We start from the raw sequence: 13,441 nt of genomic DNA on the forward strand, positions 1-13,441 counted from the left end.
ATAGATAATTTAACAAACCCAATCCCTGCACATCTTTAACTTTGGGAAGAAACCCATGCAGACATGGCAAGAATGCACAAACTCCACACAGACAGTCGCCGAGGCTGGAATCAAACTCAGGTCCCTGTCACTATGAGGCAACAATGCTAACAATTGAGTCACCATGCCACCCCATTTGAGACCAGACAGCATAATCTTAGAATATGGGGTCGCCCATTTAAGGCAAAGATGAAGAGAAATTTCTTTTCTCAGACAGTAGTGAATCTATGAAGTTCTTTATTGCAGAAGGCTTTTGAGATTGGATCATTAAATATATTCAAGGCTGAGACTGAAAGATTTTTAACCAGTAAAGGAATCAAAGGTTAAAGAGGGAAAAAGCAAGAAGTTGAGGATTATCAGTCATGATTTGGAATGATCGGATCATGATCTCCTGGAATGGTACAAGAGATTCAATGGGCTGAATGGCCTATTTCTGCACCTACACCTTATGGTCTGCCTATCATTTCTACCTACATGGAACATAGAACAGTACAGCACAGTACAGGCCTTTCAGCCCTCAGTTGTTGTGCCAATCTTTTATCTTACTCTAAGATCCATCTAACCTATATACCCTTTTAGTTTTACTAATGTCCATGTTCCTGTCCATGAGTTGTTTGAATGTACCACGATGACTTGATTCCTCTCCAGCCCTGAATCTTGACATCAAGCAAGTGACACAGCAATCTGGACTCGTGCTGTTTGCTGCTGAGATTGGTGCCAAATCCCCTCACTATACTGTCCCCTACAATCATGACACTGCTTCTTCTGCCTCACTCTTATGTGAGTTGGTTCCATCAGCACTAACCACCCTCACTCAAATGACCATTTTACATATGTGAGAGAAAAACTGCAAGTGAGAAATTATTGTGCCATGATGGGAAACACAGTAGAGCCCAATACTCTCTCGACATATCAACATGTGGATAACAGAAATGGATCTCCTGGATAATCTCCCCCTTCCCTGGTTTCTCAGATCCAGTGAGCCCCCTGCCTCTGCTTCAAGCAAGAACAAGCAACAAATTCAGTACTGACAACATGCTTTGATTTGTGGGTAAGAAGACAGCGCGAGTAATAAACATGGGACTAACTTTTCAACACTCTACCCTAACATAGAAATTGCACTGCAGATTACAAGTTTAGAAAGCATATGAATTTTAATTTTACTGATTTGAATGGTGATAAAAATAAGCAAAGCTAGTATTCAATCCAAATTGCAAGCTGAAAATCTGTGACTGGATGAGTTGTGCAAAGGTATGGGGAATGGTAGATGGAGCAGAGGATGGAAAAAAGAAGAGGAACATAGAAACAAGAGAATGCAGAACACAAGTGAAAAGAGAAGGGGACAGAAAAAAAATTGAAAGATTTTTTGAAGTGAGCTGAAGAGCCAGACGACTGGTGATGTAAAAATTGGAATCTTGTTTTAATCACTCTAACTTTAGATAGTCAATTTTGTCTGATTCACAATTAGTATCTTGCACCTGTGTTTAATGTCATTTTTCTTTAAAAAATGATTTTATATTGAGACAGGCTAAAATAGATACTTGTATCTCACTGGCCCATGGATTTGGCAAGTCTGCAAGATTTTATCTGCGTCAGTTAATGGCAAGTATAATAGAATTAATGTGTTATGTAAGACAACTGCACAGCAATGGAGATAAGGAGTAACTAACATAATATTGTACCAGAAGTTCTACTTAAATATCTCAGACATAACTGACCCAAATACAGGCTCTCATGTTATCAGACAGGTGATTATTAATGCTGACCTCCTAAATCCAGTGAAACTACAGCATTGCACTTTATGAAGAAAAGGTTAATGGTGATTTCATTTAGACAATGATGAACATTAGTTCAACAGTTGTTTTGTAATATTTGTTATGAATCCTAGGGTGAAGGGGTTGTCTTATGAAGGAAGGTTGAACAAATACTGTAATCATTGACATTTAGAAGAATGACAGGTTACTTTTTTTTAAATCATAGGGAGGAATCTAAATCTAGGAGCCCAATTTTAAAGATAAGTGGTCTCCCACTTAAGATGGGGATTAAAAGGCATTTCTTCTTTGAGAATTATTAGTTTGTGAAATGTTCTTCCCTAACAAGTATTGGAGGCTGGATCATGGAGTATTGAGGCAAGGGAGACATGAAGAAGATAGACTCAATGTCACAATTAGACGGGCCATGATCTTACTGAATGGCAGGGCAGGCTTGAGGAGCCAAATGATCTAATCCTGCTGCTATCTCTTCTGGGTCCATGCTTACATCAAGAGGACTGGAATCAGTGTGGTTCAGTTGTTTGTATTCTCACCATGAATCAGAAAGTTTTGGGTTAGAGACCCATTTCAGAATCTGAAAATGACCTACAGTGATATACTAATGAGAATTGCAATACCAGAGAATTTAACATTTACATGGAATATTGAACAAGGCCAGTCTGACTTCTTTGATGTTTCTGCAGATGTAATATGACCAGTTGAAAAGTATTAACAAGTTCACTCAATATCAAGTGAACAACCTTTCTCGATCAAAGCCAAAAACAGATTAAGGTCACTCATTTTACAGTGTACAAAATGCATTGTGCTTCCCTACATAGTGAAATTTGTTGCATTTTAAATTCTCAATATTGTGATAAAATGCTAAATAAATGAAAAAAAAACTTTGAATTCAATGGAAGCTTGTAGATATTTAAATGGCATTTTTATAGCATTCTGCAGCTGTCAACTCCCGTAATATGGGCATCCCGCTCCAGTAAGTCTGCTAGATTTTTTTCAAAATCAGCAAGAAAATTTATTTTTCTCTTCAACTCCCTAATTGCCACTAGTTTTTCTGGACTAGCTAAAATGCTGCTGCACTTTCATGCTTAATGTGATTAGTGCTGTACCCAATGTTCTGTGCATGCAGTTTGGAACATCAAAGCAGCCTATGCCTGCAACTCTTTTCGCACTGGTTTGTCATGATTTGGAGGTGCTAGGTTTGGACTGGGTGTAGAGAGTTAAAAATCAAAACACCAGGTTATAGTCCAACAGGTTTATCTGGAAGCACTAGCTTTCGGAGTGCTGCTCCTTCATCAGGTGGACAATCACCTGGTGAAGTTGTAGCGCTCTGAAAGCTAATGCTTGGAAATAAACCTGTGGATTATACCCTGATGTTGTGTGATTTTTAAACTTTCCTACAAATTAGAAGTAACATTGAGAGTGCAACATCACAGATGAAGAATAGATACTTAGGTAAAGTACACAGTGGGATATCATCCAAAGAACTGCACTTCATGCAAGAATCAATGTCTTTAGAGGAGGACATTATTTTGTTAAGCATAAACATGGACAATCCAATGGAAGTCCAATGCCATCAATACCATATCATGGCATGGTACCTGAAGAGAGAGAGAAATTACAGGGTTCCTAGAGAGATTGAGATGGAAAACGAAATGCTTTGTCATGTGTCCTAACAATGATTAAGGGAAAACACTTCCAGAGTTTCACAACTCTTGCCGGTCTCCTCAACTGGACAAAGGGTGGCTCAGTGGTTAGCACTGCTGCCTCTCAGCGCTAGGGACTTGGGTTTGATTTCAGCCTTGGGCAAGTGTGTGTGTGGAGTTTGCACATTCTTTGTGTGTCTGCATGGGTTTCCTCCGAGTGCTCTGGTTTCCTCCCATAGTCCAAACTGGTTAGGTGAATTGGCCATACTAAATTGCACACAGTGTTCAAGGATGTGTAGGTTTGGTGCATTAATCAGAGGAAATTTAGAGTAATAGGGTAGGGGAATGGGTCTTGGTGAGTTACTCTTCTGGCCCATTTGTTGGGCCAAATGGCCTGTTTCCACACTGTAGGGACCCTATGAGTACAGGGTTTGGCAACAATTGATCTGAAGTGCAGTTTAATTGCAGCTTCCAAAGTGTTTTACATGTACTCCTTTACAAGTATGTTCCAGAACATTCTGTATATTGCAAGGTAGCAAAAGCATTCTCTAATTCCTCTGGCAGAGCTTGAGAGTTGAAAATTGAAAAAAAAGTTAACTAGTCAAAATACATATTTAATACAGGCTAGTGCACAAGCAATAGAAAAATTAGTGTAGATGTATAAAACAGATAATGCCTGCAGGTTCTGATTTTTGCTTGAAAGCACAACAATGTGAATATAATGGGTACTATTTCTTTGTTCTTTAAAAATCACACATAGAAATGTGTTATCAGGACATATTAAAATGAAAGTAATACTTGCTATTCAATATTGAAACTAACTTTTTTCTCTTTGCACATTTCCATTTGCTGTCCTCTTGGAAGAATACCCTGTATCATTCAAGTTTTAGTGCTGGAGAGGTCAGTGAAATTATTTTTTGAGAAGAGAAATATCCTTGAATTGCATGTGAAATACAGAGTTTCGTTTATGCTCCATTCTTCTCAGTCCTTCATACCACTACAGCACATTCCAACTATCTATATATCCCACAGGAAAGTAAAAGAGTGGTATCAGTATTCTGAAGTTTTTTGATCTACTCAAAATTCTAACAGCATTTCCCCCCCACCCTCCGAAAGCTGAAGAGAAAGGAAAGAGAAAGGAACTGAGTTGGGATGTTTAACCAGCAGATTCTGATTTATTACAGTTAATGAGGAACTCATTGATTCCATATAAAATATATCACAGGATCCTTTAGCTTGACAGAACAATAATGACTCGTTTTAACTTCAAACAAAATCTATAAGAAATTCACTGATGAGGTGTCCAGCAGGTCATAACAGAAAAAAAATGATAAAACCTAAACTTATTAACTTATGAGTGTAAAGGGACAGTTGGAAGACTGCTGGAGAATTGAATCAGACAAATATTTCCCATTGTCCCTAGTGAAACTACCTGCAGTTTTTATTATTTCAAAACAAAAATTCTAGACTTTGGAAATTACTCAATTGCTTGCAATACAGACATGAAGTTGAAACTCTAGCTTCATGTTTCTTTTTAGCGAGGCTTAAGTTCAACACTTATTTAATATGCACACTGAGGTTTGAATGATTAACAGTTAAACAGTGCTTTACCGATGTCCCTTGAAAATTTGACTGCCATCTTTGTCAATCTGAAAGTTCTTCTCTCTCAAATCAGGCTGAAAACAAAAACAATTCATTATTAGTTTATCAATCCAGGCATGAGATAAATAATTCCTTAGATATGAACTGCATATAAACATAAATTAAATGAATACTGCTTTAAAAACAAAACAGGAGTTTTGAACTCCACAATTGCTGTGCTAAACATCAATCTCATTAAGGAGAATCCCTGACATTCTTACACAGTTTCCCCACGATCACTTACAATAGAACACTAATGAGGACACAAGCACGTATCTTGCTTTTTGGGGTATGGAAAAAGGAAAAGCTGGAAGGTCAGGCTGCCTTCACGTCCAAACTCAAAGATTAGGGACAATTGAAGCAAAGACTCACTTGTGCTGAATGCAGTATTCAATCATTTTTAACATGTACCGCCCCATTACCCCTCCGTGATTTAAAAACATACTTTCCAACTTCTCAGTCAAGTGGGACAAATTGATCAATTTATAAATAACACAACTGCATTTAATTAGATTAAAGGCAAGGCTAAAAAGTAAAACAGTTCCATAATGAGAATGAAGAAAAACATATGGCATTTTGCTACTATTAATTACATACCAAGAAAAGGAACAAATGGGAATTCCCACGGAGTAATATTTGTGCAGCTGCAGTTTAATTCAACATTGTGTGTTTTGGGTTATCCTCATTCAAAAATCATGAAGTTTCAAAGGATATTAGAAAAATTATTGCACATTGCAAGTTCGTAATAGGTTAAAGAATCGAGAAGGCAGTGATTCTGATTTTTAAAAAAATGTGAATTAAAGTTGACATTGATGACTCCTCAGATTGCTTTGCCTTATCCCCATTTCCCTCATCTCACTAATCCAAAGTCGAGAGTAAGGTGTTGGAAAAGCACAGCAGGTCAGGCAGCATCCAGGGAGCAGAAGAATCAAGGTTTCGAGCATAAGCTCTTCATTAGGCATGAGGCTTGTAGGCCGAGGGGGCTGAGGGAGATAAATGGGGTGGGTAGCTGAGAATGCGATAGGTAGGTGAAGGTGATAGGTTGGAGGGGAGTGTGGAGCGAATAAGTGGGAAATAAGATGGACAGGTGGGACAAGTCAGGAGGGCCGTGTCGAGTTGGAGGGTTGGATGTGGTATAAGGTGGGGCAAGAGGAAACTGGTAAAATCCACATTGATCCCATGTGGTTGGAGGGTCCCAAGACAGAAGATAAGGCGTTCTTCCTCTAGGCATCAGATGGTAAGGGTTTGGCAATGGAGGTGGCCCAGGATCTGCATGTCCTTGGGGAAGTGGGAGGGGGAGCTGAAGTGTTCGGCCATGGGGCGGTGGCGTTGTTTCATGCATGTGTCGTGGAGATGTTCTTATCCAAAGGCTGGCTAACACACAATACTTGCTGGATTCACCAGTTCTTACATTGGGAACACAGGTCTATTTTTAAGAACACAGGTTTTTATTTGAAAACAAAACATAGCTTGGAGTGGCTGAGAGCTGAAGCAAAACAGGCTGGAGGCATGTAATGGCACGGCCAAGAGCGGGAGGGGGCTGGAGGCATACAGCAGAGCATGGAGCATTGTGAGTGGCTGAGAGCCAGAACAGAGTGGGCTGGCGGAATGGAGTGGTGCAGAGTGGCTGAGAGCTGGAGCAGAGCGGACTGGAGGCATGCAGCAGTGCGGAGTGTATTCTCATTCCATTTCAGTCAACATTATTATATCACATTATGCTCTAATTATTCTTAAATAGGGCTCAAAATTAATAAAGCTCATCAACCCCTTCATTCTTCTACTGCAAACGAAAGCCTTTCAAAACAGAACTTTAATGGACAACTGTATACAACTGCTTGATTTAACCAGGATGGTGTCTTGTATCATTTAGTTTTGCACTGGACTCCAGTTTTTAAAATGGGTTCATGTGCTGACATTTATAATTATGTCCTACCTATTTCAGCTCAATATTTTAAGCATTAAACCTATGTCATCGAATTGCCATTTTACGTTTGCTGTTCCATTGATGGCTGAGGTTGAATAGTGCAAGTTTATGGAGCATGACATCAATATTTCTCTGTAAGTCATTGCGACATGCTTCAGGAGGGTGCACTGTCAGCGAGCTTGACATATGTGGATTCGAATCCTAAATGTGGCTATTCTCTTAAGGTCAAAGCCCCAGGTTACCCTCCTGTTCCATTTGAACTTACATTCAAATAGATTTCAATTATCCCATACAATTCTGATTAATTCCACACACTGCTACTCCAAATTACTGTCAGATCCAGTATTCGTAAGTGTAAGTGGAATTTTAGGGTAAATAAATGAATCATTCTAACATTAGAGTCACAGAGATGTACAGCACAGAAACAGGCCCTTCAGTCCAATTCATCTATGTCAACCAGATATCCAAAACTAATCTAAATCAGTTGACTAGCAGTTGGTCCATATGCCTCTAAACCTTCCTATTCATTTACCCATCCAGATGCTTTTTAAATGTTGTAATTGTCCCAGCCTCCACCATTTCCTCTGGAGCTCATTCCATACATGCACCAACTTCGCGTGAAAAAGTTGCCCCTTGGGTCCCTTTTAAATTTTTCCCCTCTCACCCTAAACCTATGCCCTCTACTTCTGGCCTCCCCCACTCCAGGGATTGTGAAATTTCAACATTTAAAATATATTTGTTCATTGTGTAGGATGAGGAAATGCAGTTTGCTCCTTAAATAGTCAGTATTATTTGTGTTTATGTTGTCCAATCACAATTATATACCACCATTTCTCAGTCCTTCAAAGTTATCGCTTTTCTTTTCAATCAAATAGAAAAATTCTAAAATCAAATCAGCTAGTGTCAGCTGAGGGAGGATAGGTGATAAATTTCAATTCGGAGATGTGTTTCAAAGATAGGAGGGGACAAAAGTGGCCAGCAGGAGTAGCCAGTGTTTACCACCATCTAATGAATCTGACTGCAAACTATATGTGGGGTTGGGCAAAGATAAAATGAAATCAATGTGATACTTCTAGGTACTTATTAATATTCATAAGTCTTAGAGATCTACAGTACAGACAATGAACTTTGTGGCCTATTGCCTCCATGCCAGTCAAAACAACCATCTAACTATACTAATTCCATTTTTCAGCATTTGACCTATTGCCTTGTAATGCCGTGGCATACAAGACTATGTGTAAATACTTCTTCAATGTTATGAGGGTCTTTGCCTCTACCACCCTTACAGGTAGTGTTTGGTACAGGTATTCAATTTTAAACTTACATATAAAACAATTACCACTTGGAATGAAGAATAGGTAGGCAACAGCACCTGCAAAACTATACCCAGGCAAAAATCAATGCCTTCAAAAGAGTGGAGAATTGTGGAATAAAGTTAACATAAATTTTCTAACCCTAGATCAGCAGGCCATAGTTTGATTAATACTTTGTGAATTAAATCAAACATGTCAGGAGCAGTTGAGTATTATCTCCTGTTGGCTGAGAATTCTACTTCAAGAAACAGTCTCCAAATGCTCATCAATTAACCTTTACAGTAGTATTTTTGGGCAGAAGGGTCACTGGACCCAAACATTAATTCTGCTTTCTCTCTAGAGATGCTGCCACACCTGCTGAGTTTCTCCAGCAATTTCTGCTTTCGTTTCTGCTTTAATGGTAATTAAGTCTACTAGAAGCAAGCTGCACTCAGCCATGTATTTTCTTAACACCATTTGTCTTTTTTATTTTTTGAATCAGCAGCTTATTTACCACAGAGCAAAGTTTGCCCTCAGGAATCCTGCATCTATATTTACATTCCTTATTAATATTTTAAGCAACTGTGGAGAGAAAGCAAAGTTAACATTTCAGGTCCAGTGATCCTTCTTCTGGACCTGAACTGTTAAATCTGCTCTCTCTCCCCATTTACTACCAGACCTACTGAGTTTCTCCAGCAATTTCTATTTTTGTTTCAGAATTCCAGCATCCATAGTTGATTGTTGTAACAGTAAAATAAAACAGTCTGTCTTTTTCAGACAGGAACACACTGGTTTGATAAGGAACTATAGTGCAGGTTTTAATGTACCTGTCAATAACTATATTTACATAAATGCACTTTGAATGAAACTCTGTCCAATCACAAAGTGTCTCAGAATCAGTTGCAACCAGTGTTTTTGTAATGTGGTGATTAACATCACAGTATTTGGTTGTATGTTGGTGTAGCTGATCACTAGATGCTAAACATCTGTGGTCAGAAAGCCTGAAAACAGGAAGAATGTAGACTCATGCAATTGATAGCTTAAAGAAAGCAGCACAAATATATTTCCTATGAGTGTTCTTTCTTTCATTCTTTAAACCAAAGTTGTTGAGTAATGTGTGAAAAATCTTCGAGGAGTAAGTGAGGACTGCAGATGCTGGAGATCAGAGCTGAAAATGTGTTGCTGGAAAAGCGCAGCAGGTCAGGCAGCATCCAAGGAACAGGAGAATCGACGTTTCGGGCATAAGCCCTTCTTCAGGAAAACAGCCCTTCAAACATAAAACAATTTGAAAGATTTCAAAACATGGAAAAATATAATCACATCTATCTCAACATTACTACTTTATAGTACTCAAATACCAGAGAGCGATCTCCCTTTTCTATCATATCTATAGAGCTGAATTAACTGTTTTTCCAATTCCCAGTCTCAAGAGTCTGATCATTTCTTCCTTTGTATTCACACAACTAAACTTAACTTTTGTTTGCTGCAAGTAACTCCTTCAAAGTTCTTACCATGCACTTCTGGATTAGAACTTTCAATTAAAACCCTTACACTAAGGTAACCTAATTCCTAATTGTCTGAAATGTTTTTTTTTCCAGGACAAATTATTCTTACATCTGACCCCACCCAGATCTACTGCAAATTGAAACCGAAGCTTGCCAATCTATAGGCTTTCCTAAGTCAAGAAAACAAAATCTTGATTATTCTAAACCAAAAGAAAGTGAATGCCTTTCCATGTTTACTCTCACCAATCAAAATATTCTCATAATACGAACTCACATTATTCAGAAGGGTCCCAGTCACCAGCTGTCTTACACACATTGGTTTGAAATGATAGTTCCAGAAAGACTGACAAGTTAATTATAAAACCCCTCGTACACAGACCAAAAGCTATATGCCACTGGTTGAAAATCCCAAACTTTTAATTAAATTGATATGTAATATACATCTTACATTACATAACATACTATTACATTTTTAGAATGTAATTCTAATGTTAAATAGAGGAATGACAACATGCTAGAAGCTTTTAAATTACATGTAGAAGGTTTAGAAGTAATTGAAGTCTATCGATTTCAATGCAGCAATAAAAAAAACAGCTACAGTAATATCTCATTTAACTTTGTACATGGAGACTACTCTTTTTTTTAAACAATACAATATTTTGCTAAAATAGAATTGTGTTTAAGCTTGCGTGTTCTGCAAAAGTCACAATATCTTATTACTGTCAATAACCAAAAGATTACAGAAAACTATCATTAAATTCTGTTGAGAGGAAAAATTTGCAAATTAGATGTGGCTTGTAAATCTCTTGTTGCAGATTAGAAGCAACTAGCCTGAAATAATTCTCACCTACATTTTGGCAGAATACTGTAAATCTGTTCAAAATGAAATGAAAAAGGAGTCTTAAAATTCTTCTAATATGGTGAAGAGTAATGCCTCAAATGAAACATACATTGTGCAATTATTATGGCATTACATATGGGAGTGAGGACTAAATTTAATTTTCAACTGCAGTTAGGATTAAAATGAAGTACTACGTGGACCAGGCCCTCAGATGAAATAGTCTGTTTTTTACTTATTGTTGTATTTCCATAATAAATTCCTACATCTACATTTATAATAAATTGTTTAAGTAAAATAGTAATACCACTTTTTATCCTGCCTCATGTATATTGTGCAACAGGTGTCTATATTAAACAATTCATATTCACTCCTTAAAAATAAAATTAAGTTCAGTCATCAAGTATATGATTCAGCCTCAATGTATTAAGTTGCAAATAATAGCTTTCCATTTATTTTAAATTAGAAGCAAAATTAAGCAGTCTCTTAAAAACCATAAAAATGTCTGAATGACAGAGAAATGCATATATTAGGATTTGCAGTCTAGTTCCCATTTTGTGCTGGCAGTAGAGATGCTGCAGCTGGATCTTGATTTTGAATTTTGTATTTCCCCATTTACAGACCCCTGCTATATAGTGCACTCACTTCAGGCTGCTCTCCTCAGCATTCTTAGTTAGATTATTGGAGTTATAGGTTTATAATTTGTTGACAATTCAAACATTAGGGTGCCATTGTGGAGTTCATCCCACACTTTAGTGTGTGGGATCATTTCAAATGGGTACATAGGTAAGCACTGCAATTGTGTAATTCTAACTTCATCCCATAAACTATTCATTGCCCTCATGTTTAATACATGTGTAATATCAGATAGAAGTCAGGTCATAATTGGCAAGTATAGAGATATAGTTTAATGAATATGTAGAAGAGCCTCTAAAGTAACTGAGTCCATTATGAAGCAGATCCAACCAATGGCGGTTGCAGTGCAGTGGCAGTGTCACTCATCCGAGATTCAAGGGCCCTGGGTTCAAGATCCACCTGCTCCATGGGTATGTAATAACATCTCTGTACAGGTTGATTTAAAAAAAAAAGACCTAAGGGGTCTTGTGGCACACAGCAGTATATCTACATCAGAGCCAGAAAGTCTGGGTTCAAGTCTCACCTGCTCCACTGGTCTGTAATAACATCTCTGGTGTAAACTGTAGAACACATTATACCAGTACATCAAGGAACTACTGAAGAAATACATCACTCAAGTATTAAGAGGATTGAAATGCACATTAAACATGATAGAATCAGAGATAGAGAGGAGGAAGAAAAGGAACTAACACCAAATCTGGGGCGGCACGGTAGCTCAGTGGTTAGCACTGCTGTCTCACAGCACCAGGATCCCAGGGTCGAGCCAGCCTCGAGTGACTGTCTGTGTGGAGTTTGCACATTCTTCCCGTATCTGCGTGGGTTTCCTCCAGGAGCACCGGCTTCCTCCCACAGTCCAAAAAAATATGTGCAGGTCAGGTGAATTGGCTATGCTAAATTGCCCGCACTGATAGGCGCATTAATCAGAGGGAAGTGGGTCAGAGTGGGTTACTCTTCGGAGGGTCGGTGTGGACTGGTTGGGCTGAAGGGCCTGTTTCCACACTGTAGGGAATCTAATCTAATCATAAGATGAGTGTAATGACACTTTTGAAAGAATAACCTCTAGCTCTCATTGCTGATTCATTTGCTAATAATTTCATTTTCCCTTACACACAAGATGACTACTTGAATATATATGTGCAATTATAACAGTCCTCCACTGCAAGATTCAAACACCAGACTTTGCATTAAAGGGAAACACAAAAATCTAGATGGGAATCCTCCATATTGACAGAAAACTGCAATATCTTCTCTGACAAGTCAACATTATTTTACAATGCTTTGTAGATCTCAATCTAATTGACCCATTCTCATTTGGAAAAATTATTTGATACCCCCACTACAATCTTGTTCCCCTAGAAACCTCACCTGGACACTAAAATTTCCTATCAAGATGAAAAATTGACTCAAAACAGCTCTAATATTCTGTTATAGCCCTTTCTGACCACTTTGATGTATTTGTGAATGAGTTTACCCTTTTTTCTTCTTTCTAGCTGTGTGGAATACAATTTTGAAATTAAGACAAATGAAGTAAAGCAAAGGGGTTGGAAGCTTCTGTACTGGCTGATCCAGCACAACAAACTTCATTCGTTTAAGACATTGCACAAGAGGTATCATATAAAATTCAACATCAATCTACAGGAAAATGTACTGGTCAAAAGGAGAGGTTTTGAGAATGAGAGAAGGAAAGCTTAGGGAATTGGTTCTAGAATTTCAAACCTAAGCAACCAAAGGCAAGGATCTTGAGGATTACAAGGCTAGGATGGTAGAGACGAGAAGGAGTGAGACATGGGTTAATAAAACCAGTAGAAATTGAGTTACTTTGTAACAATGATAAATAAGAGAATTGTTACTTTGTTTTCTTCAAAAATCAATAGCAAAATGGTTATTCATGGTTACGCAGCAAGTTACAATCTCTATCATCCATGCTACCGCTCCTTACTTTTCCCTCTTATCTTCTCCTAAACACATGCAGCAGTTGATATCAGGAACTGATTGAATTGGGAATTCTGACCACAGCCATATGAGATTGGCTTACACCATGTCAGCAGCTGTGCAAACAGGAGAAAATATTAGGAATTAATACCTGGATATGGAAAATATTGGGAGAGGCAGATAGCATTAATACAGGATATAGCAAGTTGATAAATAGGT

At 38.0% G+C, this 13,441-nt stretch overlaps 1 protein-coding gene across 2 annotated transcripts in view; it reads right to left on the reverse strand.

Moving 5' to 3' along the window:
* wdr18 (WD repeat domain 18) overlaps window positions 1-13,441 on the reverse strand; it is a 199,960-nt gene that overhangs the window by 64,182 nt on the left and 122,337 nt on the right. For both annotated transcript variants that reach the window (XM_072593920.1, XM_072593921.1), the window contains one exon: window positions 5,066-5,130. In XM_072593920.1, the coding sequence (XP_072450021.1) occupies window positions 5,066-5,130 (65 nt within the window). The remainder of the gene's footprint in view (window positions 1-5,065; window positions 5,131-13,441) is intronic.

The sequence above is a fragment of the Chiloscyllium punctatum genome, chromosome 24 (assembly GCF_047496795.1).
Source record: "Chiloscyllium punctatum isolate Juve2018m chromosome 24, sChiPun1.3, whole genome shotgun sequence".
NCBI lineage: Eukaryota > Metazoa > Chordata > Chondrichthyes > Orectolobiformes > Hemiscylliidae > Chiloscyllium > Chiloscyllium punctatum.